General features: G+C 40.4%; 1 protein-coding gene across 1 annotated transcript in view; it reads left to right on the forward strand.

Annotated features, from left to right (window-relative positions):
• The window catches only part of ipo11 (importin 11), a 187,434-nt gene that overhangs the window by 109,370 nt on the left and 54,492 nt on the right, over positions 1-23,572 (forward strand). Inside the window, exons 23-27 of the mRNA XM_049578323.1 lie at positions 15,659-15,738; positions 15,830-15,910; positions 18,993-19,088; positions 19,558-19,671; positions 20,259-20,380. Coding sequence (XP_049434280.1) covers positions 15,659-15,738; positions 15,830-15,910; positions 18,993-19,088; positions 19,558-19,671; positions 20,259-20,380 — 493 coding nt within the window. The remainder of the gene's footprint in view (positions 1-15,658; positions 15,739-15,829; positions 15,911-18,992; positions 19,089-19,557; positions 19,672-20,258; positions 20,381-23,572) is intronic.

Consider the following 23,572-nt stretch of genomic DNA (forward strand, 5'->3'; position numbering starts at 1 on the left):
GAGTTCAGCTGAAGATTGAGGCGCTGTTGAACACTTTGATAGGTAAGATACATGAGCTTGTAGGTTTACCTGCAGATGCACACTCATTTCTCTGCACCGTTTATCTCAGACTTCCCTGCTATGCAGTTTAACAGATGCAGGCTCAAATTAGAGCTGCAACAATTAGTCACAAATTAGTCAGCAGCAGATAATCGATGGCTGCTTTCCCTTGTCTCATGTCATAGGAAATTGGATTTTTTGGGGTTTTTGACCCCTGTTTCATCAAGACAAGACATTTTATAATGTCTTCTTGGACTCTAGGAATATTTTCACTGGCATTTGTGATGGTTTTTGATGTTTTACAGAGCAAATGATTCCTTGATAATGAAAATAATCTTCAGTTGCATCCATAGCACAGATTCAAAGTAATTCTTGTGTGATCTGTTGCTTTGCACTTTTAATAAATATGTAGGACTCAGTGAGCTGTCTTTTCTGTCAGTGATCCAATAACAGCCTAATGCAGCATTTCTCAAACTGTGTGGTACAACCAACCTGGGGGCGCAGAGGCATAACAGGTGGGGTGCGCATGCACGACGGGGAAAATGTGATGCTGATCAGTAAACAAACTGTGCTTTCACAGAGAGCCTGCAGGTTTACAGAACGGACAGATACTTCCAGTAGTAGACAAATGCTGCAGAACACGCAGAGAGAATTGTCGTTTTTCATGGGCCCCGCCGTGCTGAGCTCAGTGAGCAGCGTGTGATTAATTGAGCAGGAGAGGGAATGAGAGAGGCTGATGTGCTCAAAGCAGACAGCTGAAGGCGATCCTATTGTACAGTGTAGGTTTCTGTTTGTCCGTGAGTAAATGCTGCAACTGATAATCCTGTCGAGCACATTTACCTGAAAACAAAAAAGATACGCAGCATGTTCAGAAATATTGAGAACATGAAATAACAGTACTGGTAAAAGACTCTTTTGTCATCACTTTATTTGGGGGGTTGAACATTTTTCTTCCTCCAAAAGAGAGCATGACAGAAGAAATTCGAGAACCACTGGCATAATGTGTTACACTGTTGTGCCCACGTCCAAGGTCGTCTACATATCCTCCTGAAAACAGCTCATTTTGTGACCTGATTTAATTCACGCTCATAATTTTCCATGTTTACTACGGCAACTCACACGTCTCTCCTTTTTTAATATTTGGTTCAGTGGAGATGAGTGCTGCTTTTCTCCGGCTGCAACTGACACATTTAAGCAAAGAAAAGGAAAAAGCTTTCACATCTCTCCAGGTACAAGCTGACAGCGTTCCATTAGTAAAGTAAAAAACACACAAAATGATTTTGTGGCAAATGCGTGTCGGAGATATTTTGTCCCTTTTTCCCTCAACATTTTGCTTTTTTATGCAAGTCAGATTCATAAGAAACACGTGCACTCTACTCTGATGTTGCTCTTACATCGTGCTTAATCACTGTAATACTGCTTGCCAATGTCATGTCAACCTTATAAACTTGTCATCTTCTCATTTGAAATATGCGTCTGTGTCTAAAATTGATTTAAACCCCTTAATGTGTTTTAATCTGTGGCGGTAGTCTGCACATCATTAGCTGTTTGACTGATACAGCAGTTGTGAAAATAATTTTAAAGCCGCGTTCATTTAATAGCCATTTTGAAGCCTTCAGTCATAATCAAGAGTGACCTTTGAATAAATGTGAGATTCGCTTTACAACTGCTGGTTTCAAGGTCAAGACTGATCTTTGAACCTCAGTGAATCACAGTTTAGACCAGCTTTTATCTCCACCTCAGTCACATCTCTGTTCTCCACATTTGCACCATCCCATCTTTAGTAGCTCCTGTAGCAAGCGGACTTAAATTAACCCAAATCCACGTTCCTTACCTGCAAAGAAACACTGTAGAACTGTGGTGTCATGCTTTTGTTTTTCACCTGATTAATAGCTCCTTTATTTTCCTCTCATTATCCCGTATTTTAACATAATCTTTTGGCATCAGTGGGTGTTTTCACCTGTGTAGCATTGCAGCTACTTGTCAGCACTTTGCACTCTCTCCACCCCCCCCATTCCCTCTCCCTGTGTCCCTGTCTCTTGGGAAAATACTTTTCTCTTAAGGTTACGTTAGCACCTTTAAAGCACGTTAATCACACTGCATGTAATTAGGTTGTCAGTGCAAGTCTTAGAGGGGAAAATTCAAAGTTGCAGTGATGACAGATGATAGCTTCGAGGTGGTCACAGATCAGACCAAACAGTTTAAAAAACACACGTCCTTTTGACACTGAACAGGAAACTAAGGGGAGGATCATTTTACATGAGACAATCCTGCATTTATTTACATATATTGATGAAAAATCTCACAAAGGAAATTAACTTGGCTTTTGTCTTTTAGTCTTTTTGTTAAACCGGTCAGTCATTACCTCTGGCTGGTTTTCACCAGAACATTCGGGGGTTCATTTGTTTGGTCCGCGGACAGCAGTGGAGGGATGTGGGCCATTGAGAGAGTTTGGCTTGGTATGGTGTCACAGCTTGCCAGGTGTGTGGCCTGGCCTGCCTGATAAAGAGCCCCGCTCCATCACTGCTAAACTGGAGCAGCAAATTCCCTAATTAGAATGTCAAGAGCCTTGCCTTGGCTAAATTCTTAGACTAGCACTACACTCTGTATCACAGCCGCCACACTCTGAACTAGGACACATCTCGGCTGTGTGTGCTGCACTGACCAGTGATGATGGAAAATAAGCAGGGAAGCTTTTTTCCTTGTTGGCGTTACATTGATTAGTGTGAGCAAATGATAGAGCTCGAGTATCCATTCATTTACATGCCATTTTATGTTAGTGACTAAGAATGTCAAAGTCTACATGCCCTGCTTTTTCATGGTAAAAGTTGTCCAGGGAAAAGAAGGCTTACCGCCTACTGAAGTGCAAGAGGGCTTTAATCTGTAACAGAGAAAGTGTTTAAGTACTTTAAAGCCCTGTCTTAAGCCAGAGTAACTTACTGTTATTCAGTTAGTTACTGTTATTCACGTTCACGTGTGCACGCTTGCGCGCGAGTCCAGCGAAAGCACGTGAACACACATGAAAGTGGTGCCCATGTCTCACGGTCTCGCGAAAGCGCGCACACGTGAACGCGGTGTACAGAGAGGCAGTTAGAGCTGCAGGCTGCAATGAGGCTAAAAACAGAGTTCAAACAACTTTTCATGTCGGGGCTTCAGGACACTTGATCACTACTGACGAGCAGTGTGGAGATATTTTGTGGTTTCAGTTATGTGTTTTTGGATTACAAAGACAACCAATTTACAGTGACGCAAAAGACAAAACACAGAAAATCCTCACATTTAAGAAGCCGGAGCCAAAAAGTGTTTCAGATTTTTGCTTGAATTAAATGATTATTTATTATAAAACAAATTAATTCTGACCAATTGTTTCTGCACTAATAACCAGCCCCTTTGCAGTTTAAGGTGAATGAATGAGAATAGACAAGACCATTATAACCTGACCTTGCTGAAGTGGCTTTTAAAGTAATAACAAAGCAGAAATTGAACAGTACACAACATTGCTCCATGATCATCCCATCAGTTAGCAATTACTGGTGCAGCCAAAGACGTGTCAGACCATCTTCACAAAGATCAATGATACTGTATTGAAAGAGCTCTGGGCCTCATCCTCTGCCTGTGAGAGAATGTGGTCTCGCAGTTAACTGCCCAGCTAATGTGCTCCATGGATCAATCTGGACATCCCCACCAGAGGACAACCTTTTTATTACAGGCTCCTCAAGTAAAAGTAATGACCGATTACAGCTTTCACAGATGTTGGATATATTTACTGTGGGGATGGAAGGAACTGGAATAACACATCTTCAGATTGACTCTATGATATGCAGTAGTTTATTGCAATTCTGTGCATTTGATATTATAAAGACCCTTTTTTCTTTGTAGTCTAAATCTCTTCAGATCTTTATGCCCTGCTCAACCTTGAGCTACTTTCGGATCAACCAAAGTGAGATGTTTTAAAAATGTCTTTGGCACCGTGCTGGGAGGTTTCTGCTTTCTCATCATTGCTGTCATCTCATACACGGGTGTCTCCCCATGAAGGTGATGTTTTGCCACTTCACTGAATCCCTTGCTGAGCTTTTATCCCTCCTCATGCATGATTACTCGTCCATGCCTTTCCAAAGACTTTGTCACTAGAGCACCAATGGGAGTCAGCCTCTCATCTTGCAAGTGTAGCTGTTGGCCATGTTGTTTTTCATGTTTTTGCAGTGAGTCCTTTGTGTACTGTAAAACCTGGCAAAGTGAGCCGTCTCTGGAGAGCTGCAGGAGTGATTTTTTTTCTTATCTCAAAGAAAGTCTGTAAGGAGTTTGGCTTTAATAAGGTAGCTTTGCAGAAAGGTATCATTAACGCTCTGCAATGAAACATGATTTGACCCTTTAAGTTTTATACATTTACAGGTCTTAAATTAAAAAGAAATAAATAGTAAAAATGAGATTAGTCAGTTTTCTTTTTAGATTCATTCATTTAAACCTCCAACAAAGGGCTTTACTCAGCTCAACCATTTTGTATCCGACTGGCTTTAATGTTCCCAACAAACACAAATGTCCTTGTAGCACATCAGAGCAGATTTTGGCACCACTTTTTTGGTATCTGTTGTCCCCATCACACACTGTAAAGCGAAAATTGGGTTGGGAGATGACCAAAATTTTAGCAGTGTCCCAAACAACCATTAGAGGCACTTCAGAGGCCGTTATCACAGTCAGACGTGAGGCTCATTTTCCTGTTAATGTTGATAACCGAAGCGGATTGTGCAGCACATGCCCAGGGCTATGAAGGATGTACTGACTAAAGCTTAATCAGTGCTTTAGCAGCTGTTTTTGTGACTATTTGATTATAGCAGATGATGGTGTGTGTGTGTGTATGTGTGTGTGGAGGGGGCGGTTGTGTCCTCACTTGCCTTGTCTTTGTGGAAATTTAATTGCTTTTATAGTTTTGATTTGGCAAAATAGCCTATTCTGTTGTGGAATAATATTCATAAGGGGTCTGTAACATTCTGTCTATGGCCATTTACATGCATGGGAGAACAAAATATTAAAATACTTTTCAATATAATTCAATCCTTTTCCAAATCAAACTTAATTGCCACACTTCAGCGAGCACCTCTCTAATACTCTCAATAAATAATTAGCCTAATTGAATTCATAACAAAAATGGGATTGCAATATAATCAGGCTTGTTTTGTTTTTACTTTTTTGGACACCGAGTGTATATTTGTATTTGACGTCGACCGATACTGGATTTTTTTAGGCCGATTATAAGGATAGTTTGGAACAGGAACAAACAGTCTTTTACTTTATTACAACTGAACTACTGAGTCAAAGTAATAAATGTCTAAATACATAAATCTGGAATTGAACATCAAACTAACTGTAAAACAATTTACATGGGAGTGATTCTCATCTTTTGAGTGATTATTTCCCCCAGAATCCTCAAGTACACAGGCACACGAGATTGATTTTGTGTGTGAAGCCTCTTTACACAACAGTGATCAGAGATGGGCAGTATTTCTGTTACTTGTACTGCATTTGATATACAAACTTCAGTGGCTTTTAGTGTTTGTGACTGATATTTGACACGGCTAAAAAAAATTCTAATGTAATTTGTAACAAGATATTTTAGAGTGGAGTAATTTTATATTTTTAGAACACTCAAAATATTGTCTACATGATGTATAAAACATAAAAAACTAGGTCAAAAACCTAGTAAATGGCTTGACACTGTATGAAATGTTTTAATTTGAAACAAGGGCTTTTAATTTGAAATGGACACAGGAAGCAACGGTCGACTAATGGTGTAAGGCTGAATCCAAACACACTTCACCACTCTTGCAGACTCACGAATTTTGCGGGCAAGTTCCCGGGAAGTCTGGGAGTGCTTAGGGCTGTCTGAATCCACAATTCAGCCAGTCCATAAGGGGCCTCGAGTGGACTTTCTGCAGACTTCCAGAGAGTCCGCTTGGGGTGCAGACTTCAGCAGACTTCACTGATTTAATAACTCACAATTCATTGCAATACAGACGTGACATTGTGGGTTTTAAAACTGCCAGAAAAAAAACGTATGAATGTGTAAAATAGTTATAGTTAGGGCTAAAATGTTGCTTGAATTGTGAAGGCCAGAAATAATATTCAACCACATCATGATACAGGGATATGTAGAAATCTAGGCTGTAGAGAGACTGAAAATGCATTTTATTATTGCAGCTTATCAGGTTGCACAGTCTAATAGCCTAAAACATGGCTGACAATCAACAAAAGAAGGTTTCTAATGTCAGTTATGCCCAATTTATTGAATTATAGTCCTGTCTTTATGTACAAACATTTCTGTTTTTGAACACCTGTAGCCTGTTATGTAGAGATATATTAATACATTTTTGTTTGGTCACAAAAAAAGGCTATACATGGGATTTATATCTTGTTATCTGCAGGGACAGATGAGTTCAGCACTATTCATCAACTTATATGACATATATATGAATATGACAGCAGCTATAGTTGAACGTTTCCACGGCAACAAGTAAAACTGTCTCCAGGGCTGTCTGTCAGCCGCTTGCAGTCTCTGCCCTCATAGACTTTACATGATGACAGTAAACACGTCACATCACTTACAGCTGAACTCCACCAGGGCTCATTCTGCAAGTCCAGGGGGTGGGCATTTGGATTCAGCCCTAACTTTATCAGTCAGTCTCGGTCATGGACTTTCTTGTTTATAGGGCTGGCCCTGCTGTTGCGGTCCAGACAAAAGATTCCTGTGAATACATGCTCAAAAGAAACCGTAAGCTCAGACACACAAACACAACAGAAGCGACCTGTTTTCTCTGGAGCTGTACCTGCTGATTAGCCCCTCTTTGCCAGAGTTAACACAGCCCTTCCCCCCTCAGCTCCAGTGCTGTGGCCACAATCGATGCCAAGTCCTGCCGATAACAACACTTTGTAAAAGTGGATTCTTCACCTGTACTTTTCATATAACCATTGCCTGCAATTTTGTTTGTAGAAAAATAAAAATAGAACAAAGTAAGAAAATTGGGACAAAAGTACAAGCAAAACGCTTATAAGGCATGAAAAATGCAGGTGAGGAATCAAGTGCAATAATACACAAAAGACTCCCATAACTGGGGCAGCACTAGCCTGTAGCGCACATCCAGATGTAGCGCACATAAACAAAACAGGAAACAAATGTTTCTGATTTCTCTGATTCTTACTATAACCATCATCCCCACCCAACTCTTTAGGAGTTTTTCCGTCTTGGGAGCGATCAGTGGCAATAAAGCCCTATTTTCTTCTAAAAGCTACTGTAGCTGGTGCAGTATAGTACATAACAGACAGATGCTTTTCTTCATGTAACAGCGCCAGTCAGTTTAAGGTTTTCTCCTGGGGCTCTTCATCCCAAGGTCACACTTCATTCCAGATTTAGCGTTTTGTCACAGTTGTCAGTACAGGCTCATATAGTCTCCCTGCTATCTGATCTGGAGTAGCCTTCTATCTGTGCCTGGGGGTTTGGCTTGTAGCTCACTTATAAAGTGGTCTTTCACGTTTGTGTCTTTGTGGGCCTGTGGAGTCCTACTGGCGGCATCTCGCCTCAAAGCAATGATATAAGATGCTGATCAGCTGTCGCTGGAGGGTTGCTATGAGAGCTGTTGAGGCATATGCCACCAGCTGAAGGCCACTAGTGGTTTAAAGCCTCCTCCTGTAGTCTCTGTTTGTTGCAGTTACAGTCTGGATCAAGGCAGATGTTATTACAATATGAATGAGCCTCTGGGGTTCCACTTACTGTAGCTTACCAGCTTCTTCTTCTTTTTTTTTTTTTTTTTTTTTTTTTTTTTTTAGCCCCCATGCTTTGTGATATGAAAATGATGTGAGACTTGACTCAACACTTACTACTTTTAAATCAAACCCGAAAGCTTTAAATCTGCACCACAGATTACGCATTTATTTTTCTCCTCTGTTTTGTTTCATAATGTACAAAAATGATTTAATTTCTGAAATCACAATTAAATAACATGATGAAGAGCTGTGACCAGAGTGTCCAGATTATATTTGTTGCTTGTATATTATGGTAATCTACTGATCAGTTTATGATAGTGCACGACCATTTGTTTCGACTCTTGATTGTAGAAGAAAATGGACAGGTCTCTACTTCCTCTCAGTAGACAAAAAATGAAGTCAGAGTATCCCGATACAGTTGCTGCTATCTTGCATTGGTTACATCATTTAAACAAGGCGCAGTAGTGATCTCCATGGTATTGAATTCTTGCCGTCTGTCCAATTGAAAGCAGCATCATTGATCGTGAGCACACTGATTGGCACACACAGCTGTTAATCATGACGTCAACCCCCCCCCTTTGATAGCATAAAATGATTGGCTTTAAACAAACTTTTCAGATGAATAAAGACTTGAATGACATAAGTGTGACAGTAAGTACCTAAAATGACAGGAAACATCTTTGGGAAAAAATATTTGACATGTACTCTGATTTTTTCGCCCATGTGCCATTTGCCAACATTGAAGTGGCGGGCTTTATGACCCATACTGCAGCCAGCCACCAGGGGGTGATAGAGATGTTTTAGGGAGCTTGCACGATGTCCATCTTCATTATACAGTCAATAGTGTTGACTCAGCACTTGTATATATTTTGGTGGTTACATAGGAATGTTTGTGTTTTGTCTAAGTGGTCCTGATGATGCTTCTCTCCGCAAGTGTATTTTACTGCCATTTCTCAAGGGTGTGTTCCAGTGTGGGTGTCTCTTTGTTTACGTAAACAAGCGTGTGTCATATTTTTCTTGATGCTGTGAATTATTGTTATTGTGAGGCCAGTGGGAATTACTTTCAGTTAAACTGATCTCATAATATTTGAGGATGAAAGTGTCAGCTATTCGCTTGCCCTATTTACCTTCAGGACACAACAAAGGGATTTCAGTGGCTGTTGAGTGGATTTCAGTATCTGGTCTAGCACACCTTGAGCACAGGAGGAAAATGTTTAATGTGCCTGTGAACACATGAGATGCACTGTTGACTCTTGCTGCAGTATTGCGTTTGCAGCCTTTATTTCATTAAAAAAAAAAGTTTTATGTGTAATTCAATAATAGTAAGTTATTGTTTGTATCACTGTCTCAACCTCAAGGTCTTAAAATTGGACCTCATATTCTAATTTGAGAGACGTTTGGATTAAGGTACACTGAAATTGATGGGATATTGGTTTCCACAAAAAGCATCAGCATGTCAGTATAAGCCTCCAAAGTACTCATGCAACACCAAAGTCTCAGGTGTTCTCTATATGCACAGTAGATCCTAACTGCTCATTTTTTAGGTATGTCCCAGTCCGATCTCAAAGATCAGGTTTTGGGTCGTTTAAGGAGTTTTCTAACTGAATAGGATCAGATATATTGAGCCTCCTTTATTATTCTTTATTTTACGTCAGCTGGTGTTTTTGTTTTTTTTGTTTTTTGGGGGGGTTTTTTTGGACTCGTGAAGCTTTCATACAAAGCAGCACAATGAGTGCAGCTGTCAACCCCTCAACTCTCTGCTGCTCCTCTCTCCTCTCCTCTCTTTCCCCTCCACTCTGTTGAGCTCCCATAAGCGAGCAGGGGCTGCGCCCCGCCTGGGGAAAACACTACATGCCATAAATGAAAGCAGAAATGTAAAATGAGATGTTTTATTTATGTTATTTACCAGAGTTACGAGCTCTCATTTCATTTCAGCTCAGTGTGAGAAACTGCTTTGTTGTCATCTATGGCACATGGTGTGTCACCGCCCTGCTCAGGAGAGAAACAGGAGAGACAGATAGCCCTGTTCGACAGTCATGCGCTGGCTTTGCTTGGCTTGACTTGGCTTGGTGTGGGCCATCAGCCCAGCACGACAAGACTGCATTTCCATTACAACAGGTTTACCTGCGTGAAGGTGTGTCTGGTGACTGGTGATGGCTTGTCTTGAGTGATGAAGTTTAAAAGCAGTGGGCTGATCCATGGCTGAAGTCCCCTGTTATTTTTGTTGCATGTGTTTTTCCACTGCAGGGCAGGTAAAAGAAGTTTACCTGTTGGAGGTGAAAAGCCTGAAGGAATAATTTCTTTATTAATGCCCACAAAAAAAGGACGATGAAAGTTAACAGTGGAACACAGCTGATTCAGATGGCTCAGACACAGGCTGTAGCGAAGCAACAAACACTGAAGGATACTCTCTTAAAAGGATAGAAAAAATCCCTCAAGGTGGCAACAAGGCCAAAGAGATTAAAGGGAAGGTTTATTATTTTGTAAGAAATAAAAAGTACTTGAAATGTGCACTGTGCAGCTGTATAGCTAGGAAAATAGAGGTATCGGATAGTGACTTGATATCAGCAGAATCTCATTATTAAAGGACTCGGATCAGGATCAGGGGCCTGCAAGTTGTTTTTCTTTTTAAGTTAAAAAAAAAAAAAAAAACAAACACCTAACTTCTGTAGAGGATTTGTTTTAACTAATTCCCATCAGATTTGAGGGATCTAAACACTGAAAAGTCACATTTTAAACAACATCTATTGCCCTCCTACTGAGAATGTCAACATAATAAATGTGCTGATAATGCAGCCTGTAAGTAGGTTTCAAGAAAAAAAGTTGCCCTCGCTAAATGTACCCACTTTGGTGTCGACAAAGAACCATGATCATTTATTCACCCCCTCTGCAGGACTGCGGACCTGTCGTGCTTTCCTTGTCAGATGACGCTGTGTGTCCTTGTTCACCCACTGTTAAGCAATCTGTTGCCTTTGCTTTATTCTTTAGAAAAATAAACGGTCTGGCTTGATCACAGGGAAGCATTTGTTGCAGTGGAGCTCTCATCTTTTCCCTCTGTGTTTGCCCATGATGCTCCACATTCCTGTACCCATGCTGCAGTTTACTGCACACAATGACAGTGGAAACATCAGAACAATTGTTTTACTGCACATTTGATGTCACTGTGACTTTTCAGACCATCACTCATCTTCTTGCTCCTGTTTTTTTCCACACGTCTCTGTGGCTGATTGTGTTTTGAAATCAATCATCGTCTTTTCTTGATCTGTGCTCGTGTAACTTGACCTCACACCGCATGAGTTTAGCGTAATGTTGCTCCATACTATGTTTGCACTGTTGAATATTCATGTGGGCTGATTTACTGACTAAATAGGCCCCTGGAATACATTATGTACCTGCACAGATAACAGATGGCAGCATACATTACCTTCATTACCTCACTGAGTCTGGCAGATGGCTGGAGAAAACATATTGCATACATCAACATTAATATCACCTGTATGAACCAGAATGGTCTGACTGGACCTCCTCTCTTACTACCCACCAGTGACTTTTAATCTTTACCTGTACAAGCCTTGATAAAAGAGAGATTTCATAAGGTTTGGGAGCTTTATGAAAAGAAAGTTTGTCCTAAACTTCAGCTTTGGAAAGAGACAATACGGTTGAAAATAACACGTAACTATATCCCCCTAAGCTACTGCAAATTTGGGCTTCTGTACAACACTAACAAGGCACTGACGCTGAGGAACAATGCATTAGGCTGGCTGAATAAATGCACTTGATGTTTCAGGTCTCTGATTGTGGGGAGAAATTCTTTTCATGAACCCATAAAACATGCTCATAGAAGGATCCAGTGCTGCTGCAGCTCAGTGAGCTCTATATTTATGGCCTGAGTTCAGGTTATATTTTTAAATAAATCCTGAAGTAGGCATGAGAGTTTGTTTACTGTTGATGTTTAAACTAGTAATGTAAGAAACAAGTAGCAGAGAGGAAGCGAGATTGAAAGAGACACATTACAGACACTAGAAGTGTAAGAAGGTAATGATACATTTGAGTGTCGCAATATTATGTGTTGTGATACTGTTTCAATTCTCAAAATCACTATCGATTTTTAATTAATAGTTGACAGTGGTTCATTTGCATTGTGTTTAAACCCCCACGTGTTAGACAGCAGTGTTGTAACTTGTCTCGCGTTACTTGACTCTTCCACTCCAACCAAACAACACATAGCTAGTGTTACAAGGACTGTGATAAATACAAATGTAGATGCCACTGTTCTGACTGCATTAAAAAGTAAATGTTTCTACTCAGATTTTCTGCATACGATGATGTGTTCTTTATACTATGACAGTTTTAGTAAAATTAAACTTTGAAAAAAGTCACAAAGTATTGTCTTGCCTACATTAAATTGTACCCCCTGTATCGTGGTACGTATGCCTGTCATGATAATTATGTTATTGACTTAATCGTACAATGGACATGACCGTGATCTCATTAGTGACCTTGATATTGCCCATTACATAGGAATGTCACCAACATTACGCCAGAATAAACAGGAGTGTTGTCCTAGAAATTATGAGGACACAGTGATTCTTCTTTTTTTTTTCTCTCCGCCCATGCCAACTTGTGCAAGTCTGAAGAGAAGTAAAACTACCCCTTGAAGGTGACACAGTGTAGCTTACCACTAGCCTGCAGCTGCACTTTGGAGGGTGAAGAGGCACAGTCCTGATAACCGTTAGCTTGCTAGCCTCTGGCAACGTGCCAGCCAGTCAGTCATTTGTAGTTCTACCCTCCAACAAGTTAATCCTCCACTCAGTAAATCCACCAGCAAACCACCCAGCTCCCAGGCCGTCCTTCTACAGAAACACACCGGCCAGATTATGGAGGTAGCTGCGCTGCTCCCGGAGCTTCACTTAGCTTGTCTATTAGTCGCAACAGGCATCACTTGATTTTGTTTTTGTTGGCTAAATTTCGAATTAGGACTCAAACTGAGGTTTTTTGTTTTTTGTTTTTTTCAGTCCAATGTCTGAATATTATCAAGATTTAAAAGTTCATTGTTCTTTGATAGGTGAGCTTGCGTTATAATTCTATTTTATTATCATTATATCACTGACATAAAATGGTCTCAAAATCACAATAATATTGTTCATTGCAATTATTTCTGGGACAATATATCGTCCAACAGAAGTGATTGTCTTGATAGCCTTTGTGATATTTATCATACCAACAGATTCTTGCAAACACACAGCCCTAACAGGCACATAGGTAGTTACCATGCATGGATAATACTCTTTCCCCTGCACTTATAGATAGATAGATAGATAGATAGATAGATAGATAGATAGATAACCCTGGCATTTATCTTGGCACTCCTTTGGTGGGTCTTTAAAAAAGTTCTTGGAAAAAAAACTATACCTACACCCCCCTCATTTAGACACAAACAAAGTAAAAAACAGTTTTAGCAGCTTTAACTCATTATGTTTTATATATGTATGTATTCACAGGCTTATATATCCACAGTCTTTGGCCCCTGTGTACTCGCAGGGAGGTAACTGCTATCCTGGGTGTTGGAATTAGCTACCCTGTCAACTTGTTTGAAGTAAACAACTATTCTAGGTGTTAGAGTCAGCTACACTGTCATCCCGTATTACATTCAAACTATTCATGCAGATGTTACAGTCTCGGTGTTTGCATAGATGCCATGTGGGTGACTGTTTGAGGGTGTTAGTGTCGGCATGCAGGTGTGTGTGAGTGTTTTAGTTCCTGTCCGTCCATCAGTTGTCTCTTAGTCCTCCCTCTTTTCACCCTCACCTCTCACCTGTCTGTGTGTTTGTGTCTGTGTTTCTAAGTGTCACACGGCAGCTATTCAGGGTGTTAAGGTCTGTTACCATGCCAGCTTATATTACGGTCAAACCTATACCCTGCTGTGTGTGTGTGTTATTTGGGGTGTATGTTGTGACCTCCTCTTACTGCTCATGTCCTCATTCTCATCACCTATGCTGTATATTTGGATGATACTTTTTCTCCCTTGCTCATCTGAAGCCTTCACCCACAACACCATCGTCTTCCTCCTCTCACGTACCCCTCTTTTATTTTTCAAACTTAACTTTTGCTCAGCTGCCTGGCAATCTGATGTAAATGCTTTGAAATTTGGCTCAATTTTCAGAGCCATCTTCCCTCCTTCCCAACACATTTGCACACACGAGCATGGAACACACACTCAATACTGTGTACAGTACAGAATATGGCAAATCGTTTGCTCAGTGCCCACTTCTGATTGTAACACCAAACCTATTACACAACTAATCATGTCAGTGAGGGTTGTTTTCTCGCTGCTCCATGGATCAAGAGGCCATTAACAGTTAGAGCCATGGTGCTACACTGGCTTCAGACTCCAGCGTGTACACACACTTACTGGCCGAAAGTCAATTCTTCGCACTGCAGCCTCCTGTGTATGGTTCAAAGTGTTGTGTGTTTGGTTGTGTTGCCTCGAGGGCATTTTTCCTCTTTTAGTGCATTACCATATATGTACAAAATGCCTAAAGAGGGCATTGTTTTTGAGGTTACACTTGCCGAGCTTTTTAGAGCATATCTGCTCTTTTATGATGATAGAATGTTCCAGCCTCTTTTGTTGCACTTCTACATCCCCCATTCACGTCCCCTTGAGTTTTTTGTCTCTACTGTTACATTTATCCCCAGGTTATGGTTGTATTGTAATCCTGTTTGAATACAGCCTCCTCAGTTACAACCCTTTTCCCTGCTGGTGTTGAGTATAAATAAACACATGCTTTTTGTGTGTTTTTTAAATCCGTATAACTCGCCACAGTGTGAAAAAAATACTTCATAGACGTTGAATACACAGCAAACCCACAGGTCTCATCCAGCACTGATATGCGAGGCTTCACTCTATCTGTGTTAACATGAACGTAGTCAGCAAAGGTCAGACAGACACCAGAGACAAAGCAGAAAATATTTAATGCTGGGATAATGATGTTGCAGAGGCAATGTGAGAATGTTTAATAATTTAGGTTGTAGTTCTTTTTAATAGATACTCACAACCTCTCATTAAGGCTGGCAGAAAAGCAGACACTTGAGTTTTGGGGGGTTTTTTTGAAGGCATGTAAAGCTCTTACTGCAATATTCATGTGTTGCATCATGGGCATCTTAAATTGGGTGGTTTAAAACAGGCTCATCCAGTAGTTTTTTTTTTGTTTTGTTTTGTTTTTTTTAATCACCACGATGGTTTTGTTTCTTTTTTTGTGTTGCCTGAATTTTCTTTAGATGCACTCAGAGGATGTTATGATAAAACAACAGAAGCAGCTGTTGCAAAGTAAAGAAACATCTTTCGTCCTTGATGGTGTTTTCATGGACAATATTTACTCTAGTTAATCTCGTTGCACAGCTCCAAAGTAGTTGCACATACCCAGTGAGTTTATCTTTTAATCTTGAAAAACAAAATGGATACTACACCTTTTTTTCCCTGGACTTTATTGTTGAATTATTTCATTGGTGTAAGCACTGAGGTTTAATTTCTGCACTAACATTAAAGATTAGTCCCCCTCCCCATGGATTTTTTATGTGATATTTTTATCCAGTTATGAGTCACGGTGGATTAATTTGGGAACTTTCAAAGTAAAACACATCTTTAATGACAACACTCAGGGGACAAAGTCAGTAAGACCATCCATCCAGTATGCAGTGCAGTCTGAAAGCGTTGTACCTTTGATCAGCCTTGTCCAGCAGGGTCATATATCAACGAATACCTTTCTCCTTCCTCTTTGCCACGTGTTTCCGCCCTTGCTTGCCTCCATCATTTAAACCCTTTTATCCGATTTGTTAAAGTGTAACATCTGATGTTCTGTTTCAGAGCTGAGCTCCGAGAACCTGCGCACCTGCTTTCAGATCGTTAATGCCTACTTATATTTGTCTGCCACAGACTTCCTGCAGGTGAGACGCGCACACTTTTATACTAGCACATAATCCACACATGTATAGAACTTCCCCGTGCTCATACATATGATTATTCTTCACCCTATAGAACTATGCAGAATCATTGTGTCGAGCCTTCTGCGATCTGCTCAAAGACATCACGAATGAGGGACAGGTCCAAGTGTTCAAGGTACTGTCACTCCCTCCCCCTCACACACAGAACTATATTACCTCTGTTTATTCTCTGCCTGTCTTTCCTCAGGGTTCATTTTTTCATCCTCCCTTCTTAAGTTCCCTCACAGTGTTTGTTTGTTCTGTCTGGGCTGCCCGGTGAATAGCAGGTGCATGGGAAGTGGCATTAAATGCTGTATACACAGACATAAACAGACACAGGCAGTGCTGCTTGTGATATGAGACCCGGTTAAAAGAGGTGCCTCCATATTTTCACTACTGATAAATTATTTGAGAAGTGTTATGGAGGGTACCTCAAACAGCCTTCTCTTCATCTCTGTCTGGTCAGATACCTTTTGTAGCTGAACATCAAAATAATGGATTTGAGAGACACTCTGTTAACTAAATCCAATGAACCTTACGTTCATCACAAAAAAAGTAATTTGGAGTTTTATCTGTACAACAAATATTTTTAATGTCAGTTTTCAATTTGGTTTCTGACCACATTTTACCAGCATTGCTCTGATAGGTGATACGTGGTGCTTAGGTGTGGTTCAGTAGAAAGAAAATAGTTCCTCCATGAAACAACATATATTGCACTTCTGGCCTGGGAGATGGATCCCTCGTCAGTTGCTCTTCCTGGGGTTTCTTCAATTTGTTTTCCTGATAAAGGTTTGTTTGGGGAGTTTTTCCTTATCTGCTCTGAGGGTCCTAGGACAGAGGGATGTCGCGTGTGGTAAAGCCCTCTTAGGCAAATTGTGACTTGTGATATTGGGCTTTATAATTAAAATTGAACAGTCTTTCTACTGAACTACACCCACCAATCATATCACACCGAAGAAGGATGAGTGCATCTACTCATGGATGAGAGGCTCATGCTCGTGACAGCCCAAGATGTAAACGTTAATAGCATCCTCCTCGGCTGAGATGTAACGTTAGCTACCTCAGTGGTGCTAGGTGAGCTAGCAGAGGATGCACGCTTTCTTCTGCGCAGTGATACGGTTGGTGGGTGTAGTTTAGTAGAAAGAAAATAGTTCCTACACCAAACTGCTCACATAAAGGTCTGTGGATTATCTCAAGTAACCACGTCATGATTTCTGGAAAGAGACATTGCTGTTGAGTTTTTCAAAAGTATTTTTTTGGGTGCTTCAAGCACCACAAGCCGAGTGTCATGTAGTTCGTGGCCTTTCTGTTTTTAGCCATGCTCAATTTTGTATAATAATACAAAGTGACATGAAGCCTCAGGATGTTAGCATGTTTTTCCCTCAAAGATAATTGACTGTGACTGTGATTTTTTTTTCCCCTAATACTGGCACTTTTATGTAATTTTCTACTAGATGCTATCAACAGTAAGCCAAAACACTATAGCTGTGCTCTGCATGTGCGACTGTTGTGACAATGGGCATGTTAAATTATAGGTTAAGATGAGCAGGACCATCTTTATTGAATCATCATTTCTCTTGGTTTACTCTCAGACTTACAGTAGGTGTATACATGTGTGCATGTCTGTATGCACCTGTTGTTTGCAATGATTCAGCAGTATATGTATGCAGAACATTCCTAAGACCACTGAGCTTTAGCTTAGTAAAGCTCAGTGGCATTACTGCACATCTGGCTCTTTCTAATCCTTTGTTCTGGGGAAAGGAGAGCAAGCAGACAATAAACCTGTCGACCTACACAACATAGGCACACAACAGCTCACCACACATGGGCACCCTGAGAACAGAGGGATCAGAGTAATCACCATGGATTTCTTTGAAAAGTTCATATGCATGCACACTTGCAGAGACAGATATAGCATCTCAGTGTCTGTCTCTGTGTTTCGAGTTGGTTTCTGACCTTTGAGTTAAATATTCTTGTTTGAGGCTTTAATTTGCTAAAATGCCATTTGTAATGTGACAGTGTCATGATGTTGGTGTGGTCTGGATTTATGTTATAGTCTAGTCATGGGAAGCCAAATGGGGCTGGAGTAGTATTTTACTGGTTGAATCTAGTCCTTGTCCTTTCAGAGTGATTTCCTCACTTATATTATTATATATGTTATGTAGGGCTCAACAATAAGGATCTTATTTTCCAGGATATGGAAAATGTCATGTCATGCTAGTAAATATAACAAATCACTTAATGTATCCAGCAAGTAGAATTAACTAAGAGGTGAGCCATTTGGCGTCCTTCTCTTCTCTGTTAAGAGCTGCAAATGTGTAGTTTATAAGCTGAAAAGCATTTCCACTGTCCTGCAAACAGGAGTTTAGTTGGGTATGGGCGAAGGTCCAACTACGTAATGTGAAGTTTGCCTTAAGTTTGAGAGCAAGAAAACAAATTGTGTAGGGGCAACTAAAACCAGCAAAAACACCGTTGAAGCCTGTTTATGCAATATTGTTCTGATTATCAGGGCAAGCACATGCATCACTGATCCTTTCTCATATTGAATATTATAACCTTCATGAAGGTAGGATGTTGCTGTTGCTGTTGCTGTCGGCATGCAAGCCTGTTCTGTGGACGATAAATGAGGTGCTGACTTCCTATATTTCACTGGTAATGAGGAAATACAGTGAGTGCTGGACAGGGCAGTGAGTGACAACAACCCCGCCCACATTTAAGAGTACTGTTTGCGGTGGAAACGCTAGGGTCTAGGTACCATGTCTGAAGGGGTGCTTATGGTTCGAAAAGTACCATACCGAAAGTGTGCGTTGGAAACAGGGCTTTTGTGGCTTTGTTTTTTGTTGCTGTACTTAAGCTGTTGAACTCAAGTATTCTCTTTATTCCGGCTTTAATGCCTGACAGAGAGCTCATTCAAATTTCTTGGGAAACTAAAACTTAAGGGACTAACCTTGCCTGCCGCACACTGTAGGTCAAACCCCCAATTAAAAGGAGGATTTCTGCACTCTGTTATTATCTCTCCGAAAAGAAGCTCCTGCTAACTCCCTTTTGCCCCCCGTATGTCCTCCCACACTTTGCTCCGTCTTTACATCATCCTGCCTCTGACCCTTACTGTCTCTGGTTTGACACACATCCTCTCTGGCACTGTTCTTCTGTTTCTGCTTCCTTACTCCCCGCCTTGAGTACAGTCTCTCATCCCTCCTCTGCCTGTGTCTCTGCAGGTGGTAGAGATAGCTTTAAAGGTTAGCCCCATACTGGGAGCCCAGATGTTCCAGCCCTTGCTGCCAGCTGTCTTCAGAGGTATTGTGGACGGAGAGGTGAGTTTTACATCCACGTCTCCACGGACTGGAATCATATAAAAGGACAGACTTTTAAAGATATGTTATTCTCCACGTGTGCTGCATTTTCTCTCATTTTAGATCTTCTTTTGCTGAGTGTTTAAACATTTTACCTTATTAAACCCTAAAAACTCACTATAAAGACACGATTCCTGTTCCTGCATGTTCCCTCAATTTGTCCTCATCGTTATTTAATTCATATGGAGGCTATATAGTGGTATTTATTGATCCTTTAGTTCAGTTAAGGTTCACAGGCTCCCTTTCAAGGATTCTGCTGTGTCAGTGGATCTTTTTTTTCCCTTTATCATGCTTAATGACCTTTGCATAATGTAAAAGCATTTGTGCAAGGTTATGTTTCTGCATCCTCATGACTGATTGTGTTTTCACACTGCTCTGTGTGTGTGTGTGTGTGTGTGTGTGTGTGTGTGTGTGTGTGTGTGTTGTACAGCGATATCCTGTGGTGATGTCCACCTACCTAGGGATCATGGGCCGTGTCCTGCTCCAGAACTCCAGTTTCTTCTCCTCTCTGCTGACTCAAATGGCCTCTGAGTGCAGCCAGAAGGTGAGACTCCATGCCTGCCCTTCATTTCTGTCTCCTCAGCACAATCCCCTCAGAATGTGTGTGAGAGACATAACCGCAAAGTGCCTGTTAAAGAGGAATCATTCAGAACGATGCTAAGACTAATGAGCCAGGGAATTGCAAGTGGTAACCTATTCAAGCCCTAAAATTTAGAGCTGTCCCCTTTCACTATGAAGCCCTGGCATTGTTGTTTTTTTCTGACCTAAAGCAACATTGACTCTGCCTTGTTTTGGCATTGCTGCCTTAATCTAAATAAATTAAAGACCTTAGGTTGTCTCTTTAAGTTGTCACTCCATCATGCCCCTTCTTTTTGACGATAAAGGACAAAGCAATGAGGTAAATGAGGCAGAACAAACAGAGAAGGTCAGTTGCTCACTTTTAGACAGCGGTAGACTCATATTTTTAAACATTAAAATAAAATTGAGTTGTCAAACACCGTTTACATCACTCTGTCTGGACCTCTTTCTATATTTAATCACCACTCTACTTGTTTTTCTGTTTTCCTCCTCTATATTAACCCTCCATATCTCTCCTCCCTCCTGTCCACCTTCCTCCTCTCTCCTCACCAGATGGACCAGTTGTTGGGCAATGTGATAGAGATGTGGGTCGACCGCATGGACAACATCACTCAGCCAGAGAGGAGGAAGCTGTCGTCGCTGGCTCTGCTTTCCCTCCTACCATCTGACAACAGGTGAGAGGCATTTGTCATTCGTCTGTGTGCAGATGGGGCTTTGAGCTGGTGAGAAGTGGATAGCATCCACCCTGTCAACACAGCTGACACTGGGGCGAATCAGGGGGGGAAGTGAAGAGACATACTTGACAAATTATTTACTCAGCTTTTGTTTGTCTTTATAGACCATAACTGGTGGAATTACTCTACTAAGGGAGGTCTGTGCTTCTGAAACAGAGAATATTAGTTGTTAAAAAGTTTGATAACAGATTTTTACCCTATAGCCATAATATGGTGCAGCTATTATGCCATATGGGTGCCACAGTTAATGTGACAGCAGCACAGCATGCACATATATGCAAAATGCAGGCATACTTTAGCAGTGTGATGATAGGAGATAGACTGTGTTGTGAGAGGGACAACTTTTAGACAGACAGATTTACACAACCACTCAAACGTGTTCTATGAGTTTATATTCTGTCTAACTTACAACCTCTTCTTCTGATCTTGATGCCCCAGTCTGTTCTCAGGGACATGCAAAGGGATTTAAGACTTAAACCTGTAAATGATCAGGTTGACCAAGTGCATTAGACATCTTTCTGTGCTTGTGTTTGCCTGCTTCTATGAGTTAGGTTTTTGGATCCACTTGTGCCTATGTGTACATGATTACTTGAATATGTGTGGGACCATGAGAGTTAACCAGAACTGTAGTGGCTTATGGGGCTGAGAAACTATGCAGGTGTAATTTACATGCATGCTGCTGTCCATACCTTCAAGCCATTTAATGGTGTGTGTCTCAGCTCTCTTACATTTGACATTAGATTTATTACAGGCGACAGTTTCATTGTATCCTCTGACAGACAAAAAGGTGGCTATCACTTAGTATTTGAAGGGAACAGCACTTTCTATTTTTTTTTTATTTTCAAAGCTATCCTTAGTATTATGTGTACATGTATGTATGTATGTATATGTATATATGTGTGTGTGTGTGTGTGTGTGTATATATATATATATATATATATATAATATATATGTATACATTTAACTGTTACGCTCTGCATAGGTGGACTAAGCTTCAGGACTCCATTAAACTGGACAAATTTCTGACTCAGCAACAGTTTAAACTTTTGTTTAGTGATGCTTTATATAATGAGTGCTCCTGTTTTTCTTATTATGTCTGCTTTGTTCTGCTGAAGTGTACTTATGTATTTTTTTGGTTTGTTTGTTGTTAATTTCTTTTGTTTGTTTGTTTGTTTGTTTTATTTATGCCGCTGCACCAGAGGTAGACATGGCCAAAGGCATTAATGATTTTTTTTTTTTTTTGGATTGTCCATATCCAGCTATCCATCCATCTGTACATCACACTCCCGTGAAGATCATCTTTCACTTTGTCTTCAGCTTTGGCACAAACGTCCTCTTTGAGTTAAGGATGAGCCGGTTAGATTTTGTTGGTCAAAGGTCAGGTTCACTGTGACTTTGCATCCCTCTGATTTCTGTGAATGTAATATGTCAAGGAGGCCGTGAGGGAATATCCTCAAATTTAGCACTGACACCCACTTGGACTCAAGAATGAACTGATTAGAATTTGGTGCTCAAAGGTCAAGGTCACTGTGACCTCACAAAACATGCTTTTGGCCATAACTCAAGAATTCGTACACAAATTATGACAACATTTCACAAAAAAAAGTCCAATAGAATAAAATAATGATGACCTTTTATTTTCAAAAGGTCATTTCATGTTCTGCACAAACATTTTTCTTGCCATCGTTCACCGTCGTAACTCAGGAAGGAAAGGGGAGACATTTGTTCAGATGCTGATTTGGTGACACAAATTTTGGGTGCCCACTTTCAAACTATGGTGACTGTATAGATCTTCCATAATTAAAGCATTGTCAACTGCCACGTAACTTGGATGTTAACTGCAACCAAACTGGTTTGCAGAGGCATACACCCTGTTGATTTTATACATTGTAGTGCTTAGTTTAATTTTGATTGTGCATCTGCAGGGCACCATTGCTAAAGAGAGCATTGCTCTAATTTTGTTTCCCCTGATGAAATTAATAAAGGAAACAACACCATGTTGGTGTGAATGTTTTTAAGACTGTTGCCTGCAGTGGTAGAAGATTTCCACTAAAACAGTCACTTCTCTTGCCAGATACTCACAATACAGCATGCAGCAGCTCTGAAGAGAATCTGAGGTTGAAAGTAATCAAAGTATGTGAGATTCATGTACCTACAGATTGGCTGTTTAAAAAGCTCTGTGCAAAGTCTCCCATGATGTCAAAACACGTTACCATTTGTTTAAGACTAGACTAAACTTGATCAAAATTAACTGAGAAAAACCAGCATGTTATATTGTGAGATAAAGAACATCCTTCATCTAAATGTGACAGGTGTGCAGAAAGACAATACCAAAAGTACAAGAACAATCAGAACAAGAGCAAATAAGTAAAGTTCTTTACTGGCCATCAAAAGAGTTTTCTTATTTCATTTTCTGAGTGAAACTTCTCTTGAAGTGGTTCAGAGGAGTCACTGTGGGGTTCAATGGTACACTTTTCTTGTGATGTCCCATCTCACTCTATAGTGACGCATGTTTTTATCAAGATTTTGTGAAGCTCAGTTTTCTCCAAATGAGATAATGTAATCACAGACATAGACAGGCATGAAATCCTTTGTTACGCCCACGTCCTTGGTCTCCGACAGCAATTGATTATGACAGCCCTGGCTGGTTAAGTGCTGCATGACAAATCGACTTTTTCACATACAATCTAAAATTGGAAGAGGTTCATATCTCGTCTATAGCTGCCTTTGATATCATCTTTTTTCTATAACATGTAGCAAAATATGAAGTTAAAGTCATGCATGGTCTAAATTGTACGTTTTACTGGTATTAAATACTAAATCTTAACAGATTTTGGGGGAACAAAAGCATCATTGAAAAATCAGCAATCACAAGAAAAAAGTAAACTTTGATAAAGCTTTTCCAGCAATCATTTAGTACCACAAATTAGCTATTATGTTTAGGAGACAGGAGATAAGAGCTCATTCCAGAACAATGTCGCCTAAATATGTGATTAAATGAGGCTGCCAGATAAGTGTGGCCTATCACATTCATTATTTACAAGCTTTGTTTTGCGTTTATTATTCAGGTTTTTCCTGGCTCAGAATAGGTCTTGGTGGGGGGGACCACACACAACAGCGTAACTGGTCTGA

Source organism: Epinephelus fuscoguttatus, linkage group LG6 (assembly GCF_011397635.1).
Source record: "Epinephelus fuscoguttatus linkage group LG6, E.fuscoguttatus.final_Chr_v1".
NCBI classification, from domain to species: Eukaryota; Metazoa; Chordata; class Actinopteri; order Perciformes; family Serranidae; genus Epinephelus; species Epinephelus fuscoguttatus.